Genomic DNA, 24,058 nt, shown 5'->3' with positions numbered 1-24,058 from the left:
ACATTTATCGCATGCTGTTTTGCTGTTGTCGTCCATTTCTGCAACCGTGGTTTTTAAATATGACACAAATGCGGAAATCTTGCAAGGGGTGTAGCTACCAGTCACCAAAAACATACCTCATGAGGGTTTCTATGTAACCTCGAAAAGACCCTACCTCGGAGTAGGAGCTAAAATGCTTATAGGAACTGAGGGCCTTTACCCTTAGTTCTTATATGTCCGAATGCACCAAAAAATGGCCTGGTTCCTGAAAAGGTTTAGGAACTTCAAAAGGTTCCTACAATCAGAAAGGGGCTATGGAGATGGGATGGCAAGTGGTACCATTTGTCCAAAGTGTTGATGAGTTTCTTAAATCCTGGATTGTTCACTGTGTTAACTGAGCACTGGTCTTTGGAGAGTAAAAAGTTATGTTTGTTCATGATATTTGTTATCTCTTGGTGTCTCTGGGAGCTGGTGGATTATTTGGTTGTAACTCACAAAAACTGAACATTTTTCTGTTTCCTTGCGTGGCGTCACAAGCCCCTGTATACACGCCTACGTGAACAAGCGCAAATGTCACCTGTGGCTTGGCTGGGGGAGGGCAGCTATTTTTGCCTCATCGAGCAAGTTCCATAAAAAATGATGGAGAAGGAGCCACGTCGCCTCCCGTGTGTCCAGCCCATAACTTGAGAGGTGTTTGCAACTCGCGCTGAAAGCAGTCGGAGCTGTGGGAGGAGTCTGCAGCAGAGCGCTGCAATGCCAGTGGCGTTCAATTTACAGCTGAAAACAGCACAAGAGTAAACTGAGAAGGAGCAAATAATCGGATCATTTCATTTTTATGATCGTTGAAAACCCAGATCGTAATTGTCCATAAGTTGCAGTTCTCACCGACCATTCCCAATGTACAAGTATTACCTATCCATACAGCCACATGTTTCATTCTTCTGTCCAGCATTAAGGTGTAAGGATGGAGGAGACCATCAATGAATGAATAATGAACGGTCAAAAACTGTGTTCACCTTCCTACCAGCAACACTTGTCACCTGCAGAAAGGTTCCCACTTAAATAAGCAGCGACATAGGCTACACATGCTACCACCTAGTGCCCAAACTAAATATAAATATATATACAAGCACTCACAGCAAGTAGGTCGCTGGTTCGAATCTCGGCTGGGGGGAGGTTCGAACCTTGGGGGTGGTGGCCTTTCTGTGTGGAGTTTGCATGTTCTCCCCGTGTATGCGTGGGTTCTCTCCGGGTTCTCCGGCTTCCTCCCACCGTCCAAAGACATGCGTGTTAGGTTAATTGGATACTCTAAATTCTCCCTAGGAGTGAGTGTGTGTGTGCATGGTTGTTTGTCCCTATCTGTGTTGGCCCTGCGACAGACTGGTGACCTGTCCAGGGTGTACCCTGCCTCTCACCTGTTAAAATGCTGGGATAGGCTCCAGCTCACCCGCGACCCGAAATGGAATAAGCGGTCAAGATAATGGATGGATGGATGGATGGAGCACTTAAAATGGCTCCTACAAACAGTGTGAACTAGTATGTGAATGCCTTTAGTCTGTGTCTGTTTTATGTCTGGAGAGAGGGAGGATTCATAAGAATGCAAACTTTTAAAGATACTGTATATAACTATGCTACTGTAATCAAGGAGAACCTCCTATAGCTCTCTCTCTCTCCCTCTCTCTTTCTACATTAAATATATATATATATATATATATATATATAAATTATTTTTTAAAGCCTTAATTGCAAATGTTGTGCTCTCTCCCCTTCTTATATCATGCAGCCAGGTTAATTAGTAAATGGAAACAAACTTTAAGTGTCTTATTCTGTGCTGTGAAATTGTGGGTATCAATCAACATTACTCAGCATCGCCACCTACAGTTGGGGACTGTAAACAGACAGCATTACGCTGAATAAAAATTATCTTTAAAATAAAATACATGCAAGTTTTTCCTTAATATCTTGCCTGTGGAGAGGCCACTGAAAACAAGCCCACAACGCACTTTTGGGTTAGAACCCACCAGCTGACAATCACACCAAAGCTTTGTGTGCCATCTACACTTACCTGAACAGGCGAGATTCAAAATGAAGCCACCATGATCTGGTCTTGCACATTCCCTCAGAGGAGATCCAGACTTAACACAGTCAGGGTTGATCCACCACACAGATCTGTCTGAGGTCTCCTTTCTCTTTCCCACAGAAACAGCAGAACCACAGTCCAGATGTTCACAGATAACAGCTGCAGTTTTCAGGGTCCATCCAAAACCATCCACTGGTCTCCATTCTCCCAGTTTCACCTCCAGTGTACCAGAACAGCGACTGGCTCCTCCCACCAACCTGACATCATCAGGATCTGAACAGAGATCAGAGAGTCATCAGTAAAAGAACAAAGTGAATTTGATGAGAAGAGAAATGAAGCAGATCAAAGCTGCAGCTCCTCTTCTACCTGAGCAGGTGAGTCCAGCAGCTCTGCCAGGTGAGCAGGTGTTTCTATCAGAGTCTGAGCTTCTACAGTCCAGCAGAGCAGACTCATGGCCTCCACACTGGAACTCTTTGGTCCACATGGGAGCCTCCCCTTCTCCATAGAGCGCCCCCTGGAGGACTGAAGGAGGCCCACAGCCGAGCTCCCTGCAGACCACCTCTGCATCCTGCTGGTCAAAGTCAGCTTCACACACTGAGGACCAGGTCTGGTCAGACTTCACCTCCAGTCTGCCTGAACACAGACTGGATCCATTCAGCAGCCTGACAGAGTCTGGACACAACACACACCATCACACACACAGTTACATCATGATGAGGAGGAACTACTTTTTTATAAATGGATCATTTTAAACATCAAGAAGAAGAACAGATGATGGAATCATGAACCAAAGAAATCTGAATTCTTTCTTAGTTTCAGTTCCTCTGTCAGATGGTGGGGAGGATGCTGGTCAGGCCTGGCAGGCCCAAATGTGTGGTGAGGGTCTACTGGGAACATCTGGTGAAGTCTCCTGTCAGAAAGACCTTCAACTCAGTTTTACTCTGACCTCCTCCTGGATGATCAAGCTTCTTACCCTCTCTCTAAGGAAGAAGCCAGCAACCTATCAGAAGGAAACTCATTTCAGCCGCTTGTATTCTTGACCAGTAAATCTAGAGCTTCTCTTTTCAGCTCAGCTCCTTCTTCACCACATCAGTCCAAATCACAGCAAACACTGCACTGATCCACCCATAGATTTCTTGCTACATCCTTACCTCACTCCCGAACAAGACCCCGAGATACTTAAATTCTCCACTTGGGGCAGGATCTCATTCCCGACCTAGGGGGACACTCCACACTTTTCCGGCTGAGGACAATGGTCTCACATTTGGAGGTGATGATTCTAAACCCAGCTGCTTCACACTTGGCTGCGAATCGGTCCAGTAAGAGTTAAAGATCATGGCCTGATGAAGCCAACAGAACCAAAACATCTGCAAAAAGTAAAAACTCAATCCTGAGACCACCAAACCGGATCTCTTCAACACCTCAACTGATCCTAGAAATTCTATCCATAAAAGTTATTTACAGATTCAGTGACAAAGGGCAGTCTTGCAGAAGTCCAACCCTCAATGGAAAGAAATCCATCTTACTGCTAGTGTAACCCTGGTTATTCGCTAGTGTATGAAATTTCTATTTTTTTCCGATGGTCTATAAACGCATCACTTGCTGCAACGTGTTCTGAGCTGCTGCGCCACAACTTTCCTCCATTCCTCCGCGGGTTTTTGAACAAGAAACACACTACTATTCTCTCTTCCATATCACGGAGAGTCGGGTATGTTCAGATTAATTAATGTAGATAAGTTTCAAGGAAAATTCATGGTTGAAATCAAAACGTTTTAATGTGTTGTTAGAGTGAGAAGCCATGTTAGCTGTGTGCGCATGAGGCTGAATTGAGGCCGACAGGTAGTCGCCATTACACAAAACTTTCTGGTGAGTTGTTTCTCCATTACATGTTCTTTTAAATATTATACCAGCTCCCGAAATGTTGTTGTTAGCAGTAAAGCTATACTTGTTCAGTATATGTGTGTTAGCCGTGTTATTAGGAAATTGATTTGCTGACTGCTAGTGGCTGAGTAGGCCAAGTTCTAATATGGCGGCGGATGCAAATTTCCCCACAAAAATGTGTGAGGGTATGTTTTTCCCCGCGTAAACGTTATGTATGCTCCGTTTATATTTCATGAGCATTTAATTGTTTGTTACATTTTCAAATGAGTAATTACTATGTTTAAGTTAATTTTTGTGTCTGTAAATGAGCTTTCATATTAGTTTAGTGGAAAGAATTATATAAGTTGGTTAATTCCCCTGCACACTTGTGTGTAGGCTGGTTTTTCCCGGGGGTATCCGGTTCCACATGCATAAACTTCTTCATGATGATCTTCACTGAATGATTCGGCTGAGCCATCCTGCCTGGTGGGAAAGAACTACTGCAGGCTGATCCTCCGACCGCTGGTTGCTGATACCGCTCGACACTGCATCATTTCAAGGAGGCGGTAGGAGTAACCTCAAGGGCCCCAACGTGCACTTTAAATACTCTGAGCTCAGGTATTTTTTTATTTAATTTCTATTTTATTTTTGGCCAAACAGCTGGAACAACATCCGCATTCTCGCACTGGAGCCCGATCGGTCGGGTTCATGGACAATTTAGGATAGGAAACTGTGCAACAAACCCTGTATTGTCTCTTTTGTTATTTTGGGTTGTATGTAAATAAATTGTCATTGTCCTTAAGCAAGTCTGGTGCTTATTGTAGGCTGGAGATTACTGACACTCTTAGAGTGGAGCAGCTACTATCAATCTCCTTTAAGTAGACCTAGTTCCTGATTAGAGTTTGACACAATTGAATCCTTTGTAACACTTCCACAGATAAACTGTGTCTCCTTTGGGCCTGTTAGCTGTATTGTACCTGATTGTTATAGACACTGATTTGCTATCCAAGGTCCACAGTCCTGATATTTGCGCATAAAAGCTTTGGTCCCGTCAGATGCGTTACAAAGTGGCGAGCCAGCCAGGAGATTGATAAACAGTAGCATTTTCTCCAGCCCACAGCATCCACCTTTCAGTTTTTTATTTAGTCAAGTATGGATCTTTGTAACTGCTTCGAAGTAGATGGCCGACGCTCACTTTATGTGACTGGCATTGAAAAGAGCTGTACAGATGAGGATATTTGTGGAGTTTTTTCAGCTAACGGTAAAGTTTCTCAAGTTGTACGGATTCCCGATGAACCAAACCAGCTAGAGGGTAGATGTCTGATTGAATATTCATCTGAACAAGCCATCTCCAAAATCGATCCCCTGATCGTAGGTGACCTGCCAAGCCCTAATGATCCTGCAGTTGTTTGGTCTGTCAGAACCATTCGTGACGTTGCACAGGTAGAGGCAGGCAAGGAGATTGCTCGTAGATACTTAGAAGAGCTCAAAGCTGTTGGAGGTGCAAGTACAGCAGGGTTTTTGAGCATCATTCAGAATGAGGTCCAGGAAACTCAACACAACCCCAGGATTCTTGACCCAACGCTTCAAGCAGCTCAAGATAGTGACGTATCTATTCATGATTCTGTGAGTAGTCATCATGGTGAACCTCCTAACCAGGCGCAAGTCCACAGTATACCTGCCAGTGCTTTCGTGAACTCCATTAATGTTGAGCCGAGTCTTGTTAACCCACCACCAGTCCAGAAGGTAATTGTCGAGCACATTATCAGAAATGAGTCATTAACTTCAGGGCCAACACCAACTAGGCTACGCACCTTTTCTGGCCGCATTCCTAGACCCAGTGGTGAGGTAGACTATGAAACTTGGCATACTCAGGTGAAACTTCTCCTTACTGATTCCACTCTTAATGATACACAAAAGGTTAGGAAAATACTGGAAAGTCTGCTCAGCCCAGCAGCAGATGTGGTTAAGCTACTTGGTATGAGTTCCCCACCCAGCGCTTATATTGGTCAGCTTGATTCTGCTTTTGGCGTTATAGAGGATGGGGAGGAGTTGTTCGCAGCATTTCTCAGTTCCAATCAGAACACTGGAGAAAAACCCTCAGCGTTTTTGAGTAGACTCCATAGCCTCCTTACTAGGGTCATTTCGAGAGGGGGAGTCTCAGCTGAAACCTTAAATGAACACTTACTCAAACAGTTCATTAGAGGTTGCTGGGATCAGAGCCTCATCCTAGCTCTCCAGTTAGAGAACAAAAAGAACAGTCCACCACCATTCTCAGAACTACTGCTTATGGTAAGAACAGAAGAAGACCGTAGATCTGCCAAGCTAGACAGGATGAAAAAACACCTTGGTAATACTAGAGCAGCTTCACATGCCCACTCAATCTTTGATGCATCTCTTTATGAGGATGAACCTGCTCCAACGCCAAGTGCAAAGCAGGGTGAGATGTCCAAACTTGAAAGGAGGATGAATGAACTTACGAAGCAGGTGGAGAAGCTGAGCCAGAAATCTAAGAACCCTTCTGTCGACAGCGAGCGCAGTGCAGTACTGAAACAGAAACAGGATGAGACTGTTAAATTAGAGAACAAGATTGATGAGCTGTCAAAACAGCTCCGAGAGCTCACTCAGAACCAAAAACTTCTTAAAGAGAGTGACATTGACAGTAAAGGATGCTCAACAGCAAGGGGTAGCAGTACTAGGAAACCTGTTAAACCTCATTCGATGCTGAGAGTGTGGTTTTGTTTCAGGTGTGGCGAAGATAACCATATTGCTTCTCATTGCCCAAATGAACCTAATCAGGCATTAGTTCGTCAGAAAAATGCAGAGTTAAAAGAAAAGCGAGACCGGTTCCAAGCCCAACAGGCTACTGACCTTTTTCCTTTAAACTAGTAGCGGCCCCTGTAGTGGGACATTCAGGAGCTGAAGCCAATATCAGTCCCAACCTGGTTGAACAGAATGCCTGTACTCAAAGTAAAACAAAGACTCAGACAGTACCTAAAGATTTCAGCTCCAGATCTGGTTTACCACCTGGTCTTATAGGTCCTCGTTGTGCAGCTTCTGTTTTTGTTGAGGATATACAATGTGAATCTATCATGGATAGTGGTTCACAAGTCACTACGATGTCGGAGTCATTTCACAGAAGCAAACTATCACACCTTCCCATTCAGCCAATTCAAGCGTTGCTTGAGATTGAAGGGGCAGGAGGACAGCATGTCCCCTATCTTGGCTATGTTGAAATCCGCATTACCTTTCCTCAAAACATTACAGGCAAAGAAGAGGAGTTTGTGGTTTTGGCTCTTGTAGTACCTGACTGCCGTTTCAACAGCACCACACCCCTCTTGATTGGCACTAATGCATTGTTGAGACTTCATGATAAGTTATTTGAACGTGATGGTCCAGGTTTCATTCACAGGTTGTGCTCTAAGGATGTAGTGCAGGTACTTCAACATTTATCTCGCGCGCAAGTTGGTGACAGCCACACTTATCCAGTGAAGTTGCACGGACAGGTGCCGATCACCATCCCAGGCAACCAAAAGTGCTGTGTCGTGGGTAGTGTGAGGCTGAGAAAGAACATTCCCAACATTAGCATTGTCCTTGAGCCTCATGAACACCAGAAGTTACATGGTAGCTTGTTTCTTGAACCTGCCTTGATGGACATTCCACATAAGGCTAAGAGCAAAATCCTAGTTGTTTTACGGAACTTAAATAGTCACAGCGTCACGCTGCAACCAGGAACTGTGATTGCCCAGGTATGTGCTGCTCAGCATATTTCTTCTTTGACACCCAATTCAGATGCGCCTGGTAAAAATCAGCCAGATGCTAAAAACTTCAACTTTGTCTTGATGGGTCGCCCGTTTCAGCAGAATGGAAGGAGCGTATCACCAACAAGCTTGAATCCATCCTGGAAGTTTTTGCACTCGATGACCTGTCTCATGGTCACACCACCATGGTGAAACACCATATTCGATTAAAAGACGACAGACCATTTAAGGAACTGCCAAGGCCCATTCACCCAAGCGACAGGGAAGCTGTCAAACAGCACCTTAAAGAACTGCTTGATGCAGAAATTATCAGGGAGTCAGAGAGCCCTTACGCATTCCCGATAGTTGTCGTACGGAAAAAAGACGGTTCCATCAGATTATGTGTTGACTATCGGAAGTTAAATGCACGAACCATTAGGGATGCTTATGCCCTCCCAATGTTACACAGGACCCTCAGGAGACAAGAGCAGGTTAACAGATTTATTGAGAACCAGAACTCAGAGGAATGAATCATACAGATACCAATGCTGGAAGTGGTACTGGGGGTGCTGAAGCCAGGAACGGAGTGGGAGTGCGTCCTTCATGAGTAGGTTAAGGTCCGACAATGAGTGACTGAAGGGCTGGTGTTTATGTAGGACTGGGGAACAGAGGAACACAGGTGTGGCAGGTTGACTGGATTGTAATGAGTGGATCAGGAACAGGTGTGGAGGATGAGGGAGGTGAGGAGTGAATGGAGGAGCAGAAGACCAGGGAGTGCTGTAGGATCAGGGGAGTGGCCGGACAGATTGTAACAGTACCCCCCCCTCCAGATGGCCGGATTCCAGACGGCCGGGAGGACGACAGGAGGGCGGTGAGGACAGGAGTCGGAGCCCTGGCGGACGACCAAAAGGGGGAGACAAAAACACCCCAACGCCTCGGTGGGCGTCCAGGAGGACGGGAAAACCTGGACCGGACTGCTGGAGGACGGCCCGGAGGACGAACAGACCAGGGCTTGGATGGAGGACGACCCGGAGGTCGAGCAGACCAGGGCCGGGTCATGGAGGGAGGACGACCCGGAGGACGAGCAGACCAGGGCTTGGATGGAGGACGACCCGGAGGTCGAGCAGACCAGGGCCGGGTCATGGACGGAGGACGACCCGGAGGACGAACAGACCAGGGCATGGATGGAGGACGACCCGGAGGTCGAGCAGACCAGGGCCGGGTCATGGACGGAGGACGACCCGGAGGATGAGTGGACCAGGGCCGGATCTCTGGAGGATGACCCGGAGAACGAACAGACCAGGGCATGGATGGAGGACGACCCGGAGGTCGAGCAGACCAGGGCCGGGTCATGGAAGGAGGATGACCCGGAGGTCGAGCAGACCAGGGCCGGGTCATGGAAGGAGGACGACCCGGGGGACGAGCAGACCAGGGCCGGGTCATGGAAGGAGGACGACCCGGAGGACATGTGGGCCTGTGGTTGACCCCTGGTGAACGGGCTGGCTTGCACCGGGGCTCTGGCGACCCGGCTAGGTGGATCTCTGGCAGCGGCGGAGCAGGCTGGACCTCCGGCGGCTGGGCAGGCTGGACTTCCGGCGGCTGAGCAAGCTGGACCTCCTGCGGACGGCCGGAGGACTGCGCATGCTGGAGTTCAGGCGGACGGCCTGAGGACTGCACGGGCTGGAGCTGGAGCTCAGGCGGACGGCCTGAGGACTGCACGGGCTGGAGCTGGAGCTCAGGCGGACGGCCTGAGGACTGCACGGGCTGGAGCTGGAGCTCAGGCGGACGGCCTGAGGACTGCACGGGCTGGAGCTGGAGCTCAGGCGGACGGCCTGAGGGGTGCACGGGCTGGAGCTGGAGCTCAGGCGGACGGCCTGAGGGGTGTACTGGCTGGAGCTGGAGCGCAGGCGGACGGCCTGAGGCATGCGCCGGCTGGAGCTCAGGCGGACGGCCTGAGGCATGCGCCGGCTGGAGCAGGATCTCTGGCAGGCGCGCTGACTGGAGCAGGATCTCTGGCAGGCGCGCTGACTGGAGCAGGATCTCTGGCAGGCGCGCTGACTGGCGCTCTGGGAGGCACACAGACTGAAGCTGGAAGGCAGGGAGGGGTGCAGACAGGAGCTCTGGAAGACAGAGACGTATTAGTAATATTGCTGGTGGGCGACCGGGAGGTCGCACTGACTGGAGCTGAGTCTCTGGTGGGCGACCGGGAGGTCGCACTGACTGGAGCTGAGTCTCTGGTGGGCGACCGGGAGGTCGCACTGACTGGAGCAGAGTCTCTGGTGGGCGACCGGGAGGTCGCACTGACTGGAGCTGAGTCTCTGGTGGGCGACGGGAAGGTCGCACTGACTGGAGCTGAGTCTCTGGTGGGCGACGGGAAGGTCGCACTGACTGGAGCGGGAAACTGGAAGGACCCCGAGGCTGGAGAGGAGCGTCCCACTTGGGGACCCCCTCGGAGACCGGAGCCACAGGCGGAAGAGGAGCACAGTAACCATCTACTTCCTCGGAGACAGGAACTGACAGACTGGACAGAACCAGGGGCTGGAGAGGAGCGTCTCGCTCTGAGACCCCCTCGGGAACTGGACCCACTGGCGGGAGAGGAGCGTCGAACCCGTCGACCTCCTCGGAAACAGGAACTGACAGGCTGGACAGAACCAGGGGCTGGAGAGGAGCGTCTCGCTCTGAGACCCCCTCGGGAACTGGACCCACTGGCGGGAGAGGAGCGTCGAACCCGTCGACCTCCTCGGAAACAGGAACTGACAGGCTGGACAGAACCAGGGGCTGGAGAGGAGCGTCTTGCTCTAAGACCCCCTCGGAGACTGGACCCACTGGCGGGAGAGGAGCGCGGAAACCATCCACCTCCTCTGAGACAGGAACTGACAGGCTGGACAGAACCAGGGGCTGGAGAGGAGCGTCTCGCTCTGAGACCCCCAGGGGAACTGGACCCACTGGCGGGAGAGGAGCGTCGAACCCGTCGACCTCCTCGGAAACAGGAACTGACTGGCTGGACCGAACCAGGGGCTGGAGAGGAGCGTCTCGCTCTGAGACCCCCTCGGAGACTGGGCCCACTGGCGGGAGAGGAGCGTCGAATCCGTAGACCTCCTCGGACACTCGTGCTGACCTCGGACGGGTGAGCGCCGGACAGGACCGTTGCGCTGGTGTCGGACACTGTAGAGCCGGGACTGACCGGGGAGCAGGCGTCGGAGGCTGCAGAGCTGAACAGGACTGGGAAGCAGACATGGGAGTCTGTAGGACCGGGGCTGTTCGTGGCTGTGGCGTCGGACGCTGTAGAGCCGGGACTGACCGGGGAGCAGGCGTCAGAGGCTGCAGAGCTGAACAGGACTGGGAAGCAGACATGGGAGTCTGTAGGACCGGGGCTGATCGTGGCTGTGGCGTCGGACGCGGTAGAGCCGGGACTGACCGTGGCTGTGGCGTCGGACGCTGTGGAGCCAGACAGGACCGGGGAACAGGCTCAGGGGGCGTGAGCCTGGGAGCTAGAGGCGACACAGGGGACGTAAGCCTGGGAGCTGGAGGCGACACTGGGGACGTGAGCCCGGGAGCTGGAGGCGACACTGGGGACGTGAGCCCGGGAGCTGGAGGCGACACTGGGGACGTGAGCCCGGGAGCTGGAGGCGACACTGGGGACGTGAGCCCGGGAGCTGGAGATACTGGCATGGAAGCCAGGGGAAACGCCGGAGGCCTCTTGGAGCGTGGGACCCGGGACTGGATTTCATTGGTGGCCACAATAGATACCACCCATGCCTCTGACATCAGCTCAGCCAAAAAGGGTGAAGAGAGAAGGGCAGGCTTAGCATCCAGCCGTGCCATCAGGTCTACTGCCACTCTCAATCTGTCCTCGGGCCCAGGGTACACAGCCATAGTGTCCATATAACTTTTGACTGCTGTGTGTACAGCCTGAAAGTCCTCGGCTGATAGGAGATCCACCGGGTCCAGCTCTGGCTCCACCAAACGTTTCCTGTTTGTGCCGCTCATTCTGTTTTAGGTCGGACCTTCTGTTACACAGGACCCTCAGGAGACAAGAGCAGGTTAACAGATTTATTGAGAACCAGAACTCAGAGGAATGAATCATACAGATACCAATGCTGGAAGTGGTACTGGGGGTGCTGAAGCCAGGAACGGAGTGGGAGTGCGTCCTTCATGAGTAGGTTAAGGTCCGACAATGAGTGACTGAAGGGCTGGTGTTTATGTAGGACTGGGGAACAGAGGAACACAGGTGTGGCAGGTTGACTGGATTGTAATGAGTGGATCAGGAACAGGTGTGGAGGATGAGGGAGGTGAGGAGTGAATGGAGGAGCAGAAGACCAGGGAGTGCTGTAGGATCAGGGGAGTGGCCGGACAGATTGTAACACCCAAACATCGAGGAGACTTTCACAGCCCTACGTGGTGCCAAATGGTTCTCTGTCATGGACCTAAAATCTGGTTATTACCAGGTTGAAATGGCTGAGGAGGACAAGCCTAAAACTGCTTTTGTGTGCCCTCTGGGGTTCTATGAATTCAATCGCTTGCCTCAGGGTGTCACGAACGCTCCAAGCACGTTTCAACGCCTAATGGAGAGGTGCGTTGGCGACCTGAACCTCACCGAAGTACTTGTGTTTCTTGATGACCTCATCGTCTTTTCCGACACTTTGGAGGAGCATGAAGTCAGGCTTATGGAAGTTTTGAATCGTTTGAAGGACTTTGGGTTGAAGTTGTCCCCGGAGAAGTGTCACTTCTTCAGGCCCTCTGTGAAATACTTGGGTCATGTGGTTGATGCTCAAGGAGTTCACACGGATCCTGATAAGGTTTTTGCCCTGAAAACGTGGCCTCGTCCCTCAACCAGGAAAGAGCTTAAATGTTTCTTAGGCTTTGCAGGCTATTACCGGAGATTCGTCAGTGGATACTCCAAGATTGCAAAGCCCCTAAACAATCTTACAGCCGGTTATTACCCACCCAAAAAGAGAGGTAAAGTGTACCGCAAAGAACAATCCAGACCCCCTCCAAACACCAACTTACCTTTTGGAGAGGAGTGGACACCTGAATGTGAAAATGCTTTCAGAGCACTCATTGAAGCCTTGACATCTGCGCCTATCCTTGCTTTTGCCGATCCACAGTTACCGTATGTCCTGCACACCGATGCCAGTCGTGATGGGTTGGGTGCAGCGCTGTACCAAGAGCAGGACGGGAAGCTGAGTGTTGTCGCTTATGCAAGCAGAGGGCTTTCTAAGAGTGAGAGAAACTACCCCACCCACAAGCTCGAATTTCTAGCTTTGAAGTGGGCAGTTTGTGAAAAATTCAATGGTTATCTTTATGGCTCTAACTTTACTATCGTGACGGATAACAATCCCCTCACGTATGTGCTAACATCTGCTAAGTTAGACGCTGCAGGACATCGCTGGTTGGCTGCTCTGTCTACTTACCAGTTCACCATCAAGTACAGAGCCGGTCATGCCAACCGCGATGCAGACGGGCTGTCCCGACGACCACAAGGTCCTCCCGTCGAAGATGAAGCTTTCATCAAAGAAAGGGATAGGATTGATGACCTGAAGAAACGTCTCCTAGATGTGAGTAGAGAGATGAGTCATGAAGTGGTATCCGCCTTGTGTCAGCGCCATTTTGTGGGGACAAAGGCTGAGCACTGCTCAGACCCAGAACAAATCTTAGTCGCAGAATCTCTTGTAGTTGATCCATCCACAGTGACAGACATATTTGGAGAAGACACATTACCGTCTATGACAAGCTCTGACTGGTACGAAGCTCAGCGAGGAGACCCGGTCATCTCACGTGTCATCGCTTTCCTTGGAAAAGCTCAGAAACCTAGTTTCAGAGAGACCAACCTTGAATCTCCTGATGTCAAGCTTCTTCTCAAGGAGTGGAGAAGGCTTGAACTACGAGATGGAGTGTTATACAGGAAGTGGGCAGACAAAGGTAACACAGTGTGGCAGTTAGTCTTACCCCAAGAGTTCAGGGAGAGAGCGTTGCGTGGAGTGCACGATGAAGTTGGTCATCTCGGTTCCGAACGAGCTTTACATCTTGCACGTGCCAGATTTTTCTGGCCAAAAATGGCAAAGTCTATAGAGGAGAAGTGCAGGCAGTGTCCACGCTGTTTCAGGAGGAAAGCAGTGCCCCAAAGGGCAGCACCTCTTGAAAATATTGTAACAACCTACCCGCTGGAACTTGTCTGTATGGACTATTTATCACTTGAGCCAGATAACCGAGACACGTGAAATGTTTTAGTCATCACTGACCACTTCACAAAATTTGCTATGGCAGTGCCAACTAAAGATCAAAAGTCGAGAACCGTTGCAAAAGCGTTGTGGGAGAACTTCATTGTTCATTATGGGTTCCCCAGTCGCATACTTAGTGATCAGGGAAGGGATTTTGAATCCCAGACAATCAAGGAGTTGTGTGCGTTGATGGGGACAGTAAAAATCCGTACCACTCCTTATCATCCCCGTGGAAACCCGGTGGAACATTTTAACCGAACACTCTTGGAGATGCTAGGTACTTTGGAAGAAAAGGATAAATGTCATTGGAGGGACTTTGTCAAACCTCTAGTTCATGCGTACAATTGCACGCGAAATGACGCAACCGGGTTTTCCCCGTATGAACTAATGTTTGGCAGACAACCCAGACTACCTATTGACCTGGTCTTAGGTATTCAACCAGAAACTGCCAATCGCAAATCACACTCAGAGTACGTACAAAACCTTCGCCAACGCCTGGAGGAAAGCTACATTCTAGCTGCAAAGAACTCCCATAAGGTTGGAGAACGGAACAAAACTAGGTTTGACAAGAAGATTAGAGTGGCAGAACTGTGTGAAGGAGACAGAGTTTTGGTTAGAAACATGAACATCAGAGGTAAACACAAACTCGCAGACAGATGGGAACAAAAGGTCCATGTTGTGATAAAACGAGTCAGTGATGGTCCCGTATATGTTGTAAAACCTGAGTCAGGAGACGGACCAAACCGTACCCTACATAGGGATCTCCTCCTACCATGTGGTTTCCTCCCTGTGGAGGAAATATCAGAACACAGTTCCCAACAGACTCCAAAGAGGAGAAACCTGAGAAACAGGAGCAAAACAGAAGTACAGGGTTCTAATGACCTTGACAGTCTGGAAGATGAGGTGTACAGTGATGAGGATGGAGTCTATCCAAACTTTGTGGTTCCAGAAATAATAACGAGAGGTCCTTTCATCCAGACTGAAGGGCTGATTACTGGACCCCAGTTGCCTACTGGTGAGATCCGTTCAAGCTTGCCCCGCGCAGATCCGCAAATTAGGTCACACACTCGGGAGACACCCAATCATTGTTCCCCACCTGAGCCTTCATTAAACTCAGAAGATATTGAGGTAGCCACACATCCCATTCCATTGGATGAAGATCCTCCAGAGTTTGTTGTCATTGATATCCCTGAACAGGTTGAACCTGAAGAGGATCAGAACAGCACCAGTGTTACTGAACAATTACCAGAACCAGAGGCGGAGTTGAGGCGTTCTGGCAGAGAGAGACGCCAGCCACGTAAATTAACCTATGATGAGTTAGGTGAACCTTTAATTTTGGCTCTTAGCTCATTTTTGTCAGAGTTTTGCAAACATATTCTCTCTGCATATTCTACTTCAACCCCCTGTTAGGTAGAATTCCATGAAGGGACTCATGTATTTAAGAGGGGGAGAATGTAACCCTGGTTATTCGCTAGTGTATGAAATTTCTAATTTTTTCTGATGGTCTATAAACGCATCACTTGCTGCAACGGGTTCTGAGCTGCTGCGCCACAACTTTCCTCCATTCCTCCGCGGGTTTTTGAACAAGAAACACACTACTATTCTCTCTTCCATATCACGGAGAGTCGGGTATGTTCAGATTAATTAATGTAGATAAGTTTCAAGGAAAATTCATGGTTGAAATCAAAACGTTTTAATGTGTTGTTAGAGTGAGAAGCCATGTTAGCTGTGTGCGCATGAGGCTGAATTGAGGCCGACAGGTAGTCGCCATTACACAAAACTTTCTGGTGAGTTGTTTCTCCATTACATGTTCTTTTAAATATTATACCAGCTCCCGAAATGTTGTTGTTAGCAGTAAAGCTATACTTGTTCAGTATATGTGTGTTAGCCGTGTTATTAGGAAATTGATTTGCTGACTGCTAGTGGCTGAGTAGGCCAAGTTCTAATATGGCGGCGGATGCAAATTTCCCCACAAAAATGTGTGGGGGTATGTTTTTCCCCGCGTAAACGTTATGTATGCTCCGTTTATATTTCATGAGCATTTAATTGTTTGTTACATTTTCAAATGAGTAATTACTATGTTTAAGTTAATTTTTGTGTCTGTAAATGAGCTTTCATATTAGTTTAGTGGAAAGAATTATATAAGTTGGTTAATTCCCCTGCACACTTGTGTGTAGGCTGGTTTTTCCCGGGGGTATCCGGTTCCACATGCATAAACTTCTTCATGATGATCTTCACTGAATGATTCGGCTGAGCCATCCTGCCTGGTGGGAAAGAACTACTGCAGGCTGATCCTCCGACCGCTGGTTGCTGATACCGCTCGACACTGCATCATTTCAAGGAGGCGGTAGGAGTAACCTCAAGGGCCCCAACGTGCACTTTAAATACTCTGAGCTCAGGTATTTTTTTATATAATTTCTATTTTATTTTTGGCCAAACAGCTGGAACAACATCCGCATTCTCGCACTGGAGCCCGATCGGTCGGGTTCATGGACAATTTAGGATAGGAAACTGTGCAACAAACCCTGTATTGTCTCTTTTGTTATTTTGGGTTGTATGTAAATAAATTGTCATTGTCCTTAAGCAAGTCTGGTGCTTATTGTAGGCTGGAGATTACTGACACTCTTAGAGTGGAGCAGCTACTATCAATCTCCTTTAAGTAGACCTAGTTCCTGATTAGAGTTTGACACAATTGAATCCTTTGTAACACTTCCACAGATAAACTGTGTCTCCTTTGGGCCTGTTAGCTGTATTGTACCTGATTGTTATAGACACTGATTTGCTATCCAAGGTCCACAGTCCTGATATTTGCGCATAAAAGCTTTGGTCCCGTCAGATGCGTTACACTAGCAATGCAGACCAAGCTCAGGGAGCAAGGAAGACTGAACAGCTTATACAAGGGGGTCTGGTACTCTATACTCATGAAGTTGAAGTCAGCAGCCCACCATCCACTGTACACAGTATTCGTGGTGCACTGATTTCTCCTCCTGAGGCACTGGACAGTGGAGCAGCCATTCACGGCCTCTCCAAACTCCCCCTCCCCTCCAATATCTGAGTTTTTGCCTAAAAAAAGCCACACTCTGCTAAGCCTGCTAATACCCGTTAGCTTTCTCCAGAGTCCCACAGACCAAAAAGGCCTGGTATGGACTCGTTCTTCAGCTTGACGACATCCCTCACTGCTGGTGTCCACCAATGATTTTGGGGATTACAGCTACAACAGGCACCAATCACCTTACAGGCACAGCTCCGGTCAGCCACATCAACATTGGAGGCACTGAATGCAGCACACTCAGACCCAATGTCCCCCACCTGACTCAGGACACGGTTGAAGCTCTGTTGGAGGTGGGAGTTAAAGATCTTTCTGACAGGAAACTCCACCAGACGTTCCCAGCAGAACTTCACCATTCGTTTGGCCTCCAAAACTCACAAAGTAGAACAAGGGGGTCCCCAGAAGGAGTGTTCTCCAACACTCCATCAAAGAACTCCAGAAAGGGAGGGGACTCTGAACTGCTGTTTACAGCATAGACAAAATCAAGGTCAGGACCCGTCCCTCCACCTGAAGCCAAAGGAAGGCTACCCTCTCGTTCACCTAAATGTACTGGCACCAAACTGGGGGGCAGTAAGTATGCCCACACCTGCTTGATGCCTCTCATCAGAAGATATTTTAGATTGCAGGTTTATTGTAACTCGTGTTCTGTTTCAGATGTTGCTGTGGCTCATTGAACAACATTTCTCATCGTCTGGCTGCTCCGGAGCAAAGCTGATGACTGGTGGAAAAAAGTTGTTCCCAGTCTTACCGATGAGCAGGATAGAGAATCTCCGTATGTCTAGAGACATTTCAATACATCTGTCACCGCCTGAGGCTGCACTGGAGAGGATGGACACAACCACCTGCTGCAGATACTGAAGGAACTGGAGTGTGTGCAGCCTTGATGTTTTACCTCCTGCCTTCCAACTAATCACAACACACCTCTTCATAATAAGCATCCTGCTCTGGAAGTTGGACAGACAGAACATACATGTATACATGATGTACACATTTAAAGAGAAAATGTTCCATAGAAAATGCATCATTTGTTACTCAAAAGCATATTAGCTGTTAATTGCGGTTTACACGTGTCTCTCATGCAGTTTAATTATCCAGTCCCACTCTGTCTTGGTTTGAAGAAACAACAAAATGGTTTATTCCTTAAGCATCACAAACATATGCCAGTTCAAGACTGTCAGGATAACAAATTAAACACCAAGACACGGTAAGAAAACCGTGTGCTTCCACAGCTAATATAGTACAAAAAACCCATAGTTCGCTGTTCTACCACTACACACCCTGAACGCGTTCTTAAAGCCACAGTACCAAAAATACCAGGGAAAAATGGTAACACTTTACAATACTGGACGCAAAATTTGCTTCGTTACTAGGGAACACCTTGGGGGCGAATCAGTAAGTAATGGGTAGTTAACCAGTACTTACTGGTGCCCACAAAAAACAGGCTTATGAAGGAACAAAAGAGAAATTCTTCATGTGAGTACTGGATTACTCTGACTTGTTGAGTGAACAGCTCATTTAGTCAAAAACCTGTTTCCTGGTGGTTTTGGAAGCCTTTGTAAGGATGAAAAGCAGTACCATGTATATATTCTTGTACTGCTGTGTCATCTTACCTTTACTTGTTCATCACTTACTAAGTAACAAGTCATTACTTAATCATTGACTGGTAATTATCTGTTATATTGTTTACTTCCTAAAAAAGTCAAACATCATACCAAGTACTTACTGAGGAACGCATCATTAACTAATCAGTACCTGACCAGTACCTACTACTTTTGTGTACCTTCATGATCATTTGCTACAGGGCACTTAAGAATTCCAACATTTTTACAAGCCCATTTCTTAAGATATTTTCTTTTTCCACCCAGTATGTTCAATTATTTAAAAAGTTAGCTTTTTCCCCCTCAATTAAAAATACTTTTTGGTAAATATACTTTACATGTATAGCACTTTTCCAGTCATGTTGACCACTCAAATAAATATTTTCTTCCATAATCTTTCAGTGGTTGCCATTATACCCATGACCACTATCAAAGTTCTCACCTGTAATTAGTCAGGACTCTACCAGCTGTTTTATTAATCTTCGGAATATGTATTTCAATAGAAATATCCCTTAACAGTAAATCAAACACATCACTTTTGAAAATTTGACTTTTCAGTTTTAACATTCAGAATGATCATGATCAAAACGTCCCAAAAAATAGCCATTTGCAAATTTAACAAGTATATAAATGTGATGTGATGTTACTACTTGTCCACAGTGTGTGATGTAGGATTTCGATGGACACAGTGTGCTGCATGTAATGTCACATGTTCCTCTGTGTATGTGGGTCGCTTCAGGGAAGTGTACGGTTCATACTGAAGTCTAATAGAGGCCACATGTAAATAATATGAAATACGACTGAAACAAATTGCACTTGAGCTTTAAGACCTGCTGTGTGAATGTAGCCTAAAAATTACTTATTCTCTTTCTAAAATAAAAAAAAACCTGAGTTTAACCCACTTTCTTAAATGGTTCCATTAGGTTTTCCTATGGTTGCCTCTTTACAAGACATGAGGCTCAAGATCTTAAAAAAAAATCTTATTGCTTAAAGTATTAAACAGCTTTATGCAATTTGTTATGAATTCTTCCAATTATAAACTGTTCATGTATTCATACCTTTAATTTGAAGTAGGCATTTTATTTTGAAGACGGCTTATGCACTTCCTCTTCCTTTTCCTCACGTTCTACCTTCGACATGTTTCCAGCGGTTGTGTTTGTGTTTATTCTGAGACAAAATTAATTTTAAGTGTAACTTACTCTTTCTGCCAGTGTTGTCCCGCTCATGTGTATGTTTGCACTCTTTAAAATGCCCATTTCTGCCCGTTAGCATGATCGCGATTTAGCATCGTTTAGCTAACCGTATGACTGTTAACTTCAGATTACTTTAAGCTAACATGTGCATGCTATATGTTTAAGTGTTATAGCAGCACTGATGAATACTAGTTGATTTATGCCGATATGATGTATTTTATTTACCGTGAAGTGTTTCTTTAGGACACTGTATTTAATTTACAAGACTTACACACACTCCCACCTACGGGAGGGGCCATAGGGGTCGGGTGCATTGTGAGCTGGGCAGCTGCCAGAGGCGGGGACCCTGGCAGTCTGATCCTCAGCTGCAAAAGCTAGCTCTAGGGACGTGGAATGTCACATCTCTGGCGGGTAAGGAGCCTGAGCTGGTGCGCGAGGTTGAGCGGTTCCGGCTAGATATAGTTGGACTCACCTCGACGCATAGCTTGGGCTCTGGAACAACTGCCCTCGAGAGGGGCTGGACCCTCTTCCATTCTGGAGTTGCTCCCGGTGAGAGGCTCCGAGCAGGTGTAGGCCTGCTCATTGCCCCCCAACTTGGCGCCTGTACGTTGGGGTTTACCCCGGTGGACGAAAGGGTAGCTTCCCTCCGCCTCCGGGTGGGGGGACGGGTCCTGACTGTTGTTTGTGCCTATGCACCAAATAGCAGTTCAGAGTACCCACCCTTTTTGGAGTCCTTGGGGGGGGGGTGTTGGAGAGCACTCCTTCTGGGGACTCCCTCGTTCTGCTGGGGGACTTCAATGCTCACGTGGGCAATGACAGCGAGACCTGGAGGGGCGTGATTGGGAGGAACGGCCCCCCTGATCTGAATCCGAGTGGTGTTTTGTTGTTGGACTTCTGTGCTCGTCATGGATTGTCCATAACGAACACCTTGTTCAGACATAAGAGTGTCCACATGTGCACTTGGCACCAGGACACTCTAGGCCGCAGTTCGATGATCGACTTTGTAGTTGTGTCGTCGGACTTGCGGCCACATGTCCTGGACACTCGGGTGAAGAGAGGGGCGGAGCTGTCAACTGATCACCACCTGGTGGTGAGTTGGCTCAGATGGTGGGGGAGGATGCCGGTCAGGCCTGGCAGGCCCAAGCGTGTTGTGAGGGTCTGCTGGGAACGTCTGGCAGAGTCCCCTGTCAGAAAGAGTTTCAACTCCCATCTCCGGCAGAGCTTCAACCAAGTCCGGGGTGAGGCGGGGGACATTGAGTCTGAATGGGCTGTGTTCCGTGCCTCTATTGTCGAGGCGGCCAGCCGCAGCTGTGGCCGTAAGGTCGTCGGTGCCTGTCGTGGCGGTAACCCCCGAACTCGTTGGTGGACACCTGCAGTAAGGGATGCCGTCAAGCTGAAGAAGGAGTCCTATCGGGCCTTTTTGGCCTGTGGGACTCCAGAGGCAGCTGATGGGTATCGGCGGGCTAAGCGGAGCGCGGCTTCGGCGGTCGCTAAGGCAAAAGCTCGGGCGTGGGAGGAGTTTGGAGAGGCCATGGAGAATGACTTCCGGACGGCTTCGAGGAGATTCTGGTCCACCATCCGGCGGCTCAGGAGGGGAAAGCAGTGCTCCGTCAACACTGTGTACAGTGGGGATGGGGGGCTGCTGACCTCGACTCGAGACGTTGTGAGGCTGAGGCTCTGGGGCTGAGGTCGCTGAGGTGGTTAAAAATCTCCTTGGTGGCAAGGCCCCGGGGGTGGATGAGGTCCGCCCAGAGTTCCTTAAGGCTCTGGATGCCGTAGGGCTGTCTTGGTTGACACGCCTCTGTGGCATCGCGTGGACATCGGGGACAGTCCCCCTGGACTGGCAGACTGGGGTGGTGGTCCCCCTCTTCAAAAAGGGGGACCGGAGGGTGTGCTCCAACTACAGGGGGATCACACTCCTCAGCCTCCCCGGTAAGGTCTATTCAGGGGTGCTGCAGAGGAGGGTCCGTCAGATAGTCGAACCTCGAATTGAGGAGGAGCAGTGTGGTTTTCGTCCCGGTCGTGGAACAGTGGACCAGCTCTACACCCTCTTTGGGGTCTTTGAGGGGGCATGGGAGTTTGCCCAACCAATCTACATGTGTTTTGTGGATTTGGAGAAGGCATTTGACCGTGTTCCCCGGGGACTCCTGTGGGGGGTACTCCGGGAGTATGGAGTGCCGGACTCGCTTGTAAGAGCTGTCCGGTCCCTGTACGACCGGTGTCAGAGCTTGGTCCGCATTGCCGGCAGTAAATCAGAATCGTTTCCAGTGCGGGTTGGACTCCGCCAAGGCTGTCCTTTGTCACCGATTCTGTTCATAACTTTTATGGACAGAATTTCTAGGCGCAGCCGAGGTGTGGAGGGGATCCGGTTCGGTGGCCTCAGGATTGGGTCTCTGCTCTTTGCAAGTGACGTGGTTCTGTTGGCTTCATCGGGACGTGATCTTCAGCTCGCACTGGAGCGATTCGCAGCCGAGTGTGAAGCGGCTGGGATGAGAATCAGCACCTCCAAATCCGAGACCATGGTCCTCAGCCGGAAAAGGGTGGAGTGCTCTCTCCGGGTCTGCGATGGGGTCCTGCCCCAAGTGGAGGAGTTTACATATCTCGGGGTCTTGTTCACGAGTGGGGGAAGGATGGAGCGGGAGATCGACAGGCGGATCGGTGCGGCATCCGCAGTGATGCGGGCTCTGCATTGGTCTGTCGTGGTGAAGAGAGAGCTGAGCCAAAAGGCAAGGCTCTCGATTTACCGGTCGATCTACGTTCCTACCCTCACCTATGGTCATGAGCTGTGGGTAATGACCGAAAGAACGAGATCTCGAATACAAGCGGCCGAAATGAGTTTTCTCCGCAGGGTGGCCGGGCTGTCCCTTAGTGATAGGGTGAGAAGCTCGGTGATCCGGGAGGGGCTCAGAGTAGAGCCGCTTCTCCTCCACATCGAGAGGAGCCAGATGAGGTGGCTCGGGCATCTGGTTAGGATGCCTCCTGGACTCCTCCCTGGTGAGGTGTTCCGGGCACGTCCCACCGGAAGGAGGCCCCGGGGCAGACCCAGGACACGCTGGACAGACTACATCTCTCGGCTGGCCTGGGAACGCCTCGGGATCCCTTCGGATGAGCTGGTGAATGTGACCGGGGAGAGGGAAGTCTGGGTTTCCCTGCTTAGGCAGCTGCCCCCGCAACCCGACTCCGGATAAGCGGAAGAGAATGGATGGATGGATGGATGGACTTACACACACACTTTACTGATAGCTTAAGTGCTTTCAGACCGAAGCCCTGCAGTGGTCAATTAGGCAAAAAATCAGCATCAGAGGTCAGATTCCTCAACACTATTGTAACAAGATAATGTTATTTCGGATGTCATGTTCTAATGTCGTTGCAAATCAGTGTAATTTGACAACTTTTTCTTCATTTAAAAGGAAAATTGTGACCACACTTTGGTTTTGTGATCTAAAAGTGGAATGGTAATATCTTGTAAAGATGTTTATAAGTGATTTTTTATACATTGTTTTTGTACTTTTTAACTCTGATATTTACACAGTCAATTAAATGATCTAATAGTATATCCAATTATATGATATTTCTGTGTGTTTTTACAAGTAAATACAAAGAACTTTGTGAATTTCGGGACAATATTAAACGTTCTTTTACTACCATGTTTTCTTATTTTGAACAGTATGGTCGGGGAAGATTTGGACGAATCTGGAGGAGGCGAACATGGATCTTTGGAATGCTAGGCATGACAGGCATGAGAAGGCGGCCCATTCTGAGGCTAGTCAGAAAACAATCCTGGTGGCACTTGATCCCAGTCATAAGGTGTTATGATTGCCAAGGGACCACTATCATCTCAGATCAATGGAGGGTTTATATGACAGCACAGGCTAATAGTGGATATGTTCACTATTCAGTAAACCACAGCCGGTTATTTGTAAACGCAGAAACAGGTGCCCATACAAAGAACATTGACTGTGAGTGGTCTACCTACAAATCCCAGGTGTGGAGACTGCCTGGCAATCGAACAGAGAACACCTTGAAGAAACAGCTTGCCTCAATAGAGTGGACACATTGGGTGGCCAAATCTCGCAAGAATGGTGCACTTGGACATATGCTTCACGAGATATGCAAACAGTACAAAGTTTAAAATATATGGAAACGATAGTTTCCATTTATTGGGGGAAATGCTTGCATATGTGTGTGTGTCTAACTTTAAGGTACATTTTGTGTAATAAATACTGTCTCTTCTTCTGCAGTTGTTATCAATTTTGAATGGTTTGCACATGTTAGATAGCTATATGCATAAAGCCTAAAGAGATCAAACTGTTATTTTCAATATAGAAAAAATGCCAC

At 48.6% G+C, this 24,058-nt stretch overlaps 1 protein-coding gene and 2 long non-coding RNA genes across 3 annotated transcripts in view; 2 read left to right on the top strand and 1 right to left on the bottom strand.

Annotated features, from left to right (window-relative positions):
• LOC121629681 (scavenger receptor cysteine-rich type 1 protein M160-like) overlaps positions 1-24,058 on the bottom strand; it is a 530,109-nt gene that overhangs the window by 47,176 nt on the left and 458,875 nt on the right. Inside the window, exons 18-19 of the mRNA XM_041969398.1 lie at positions 2,426-2,731; positions 2,045-2,332 (exon numbers count right to left, since the gene is read on the bottom strand). Of these exons, the coding sequence (XP_041825332.1) occupies positions 2,045-2,332; positions 2,426-2,731 (594 nt within the window). The remainder of the gene's footprint in view (positions 1-2,044; positions 2,333-2,425; positions 2,732-24,058) is intronic.
• On the top strand, positions 3,601-4,490 carry LOC121629685. Its single transcript, XR_006008413.1, has 3 exons — positions 3,601-3,767; positions 3,847-3,925; positions 4,316-4,490. It is a non-coding gene; the product is annotated as an uncharacterized LOC121629685 (long non-coding RNA).
• LOC121629684 lies at positions 15,420-16,232 on the top strand. Its single transcript, XR_006008412.1, has 3 exons — positions 15,420-15,509; positions 15,589-15,667; positions 16,058-16,232. It is a non-coding gene; the product is annotated as an uncharacterized LOC121629684 (long non-coding RNA).

Source organism: Melanotaenia boesemani, chromosome 19 (assembly GCF_017639745.1).
Source record: "Melanotaenia boesemani isolate fMelBoe1 chromosome 19, fMelBoe1.pri, whole genome shotgun sequence".
In the NCBI taxonomy this organism is placed as follows: domain Eukaryota; kingdom Metazoa; phylum Chordata; class Actinopteri; order Atheriniformes; family Melanotaeniidae; genus Melanotaenia; species Melanotaenia boesemani.
Note: the sequence above shows the minus strand (reverse complement) of the source record. Positions and strands in the feature narration are given on the sequence as shown.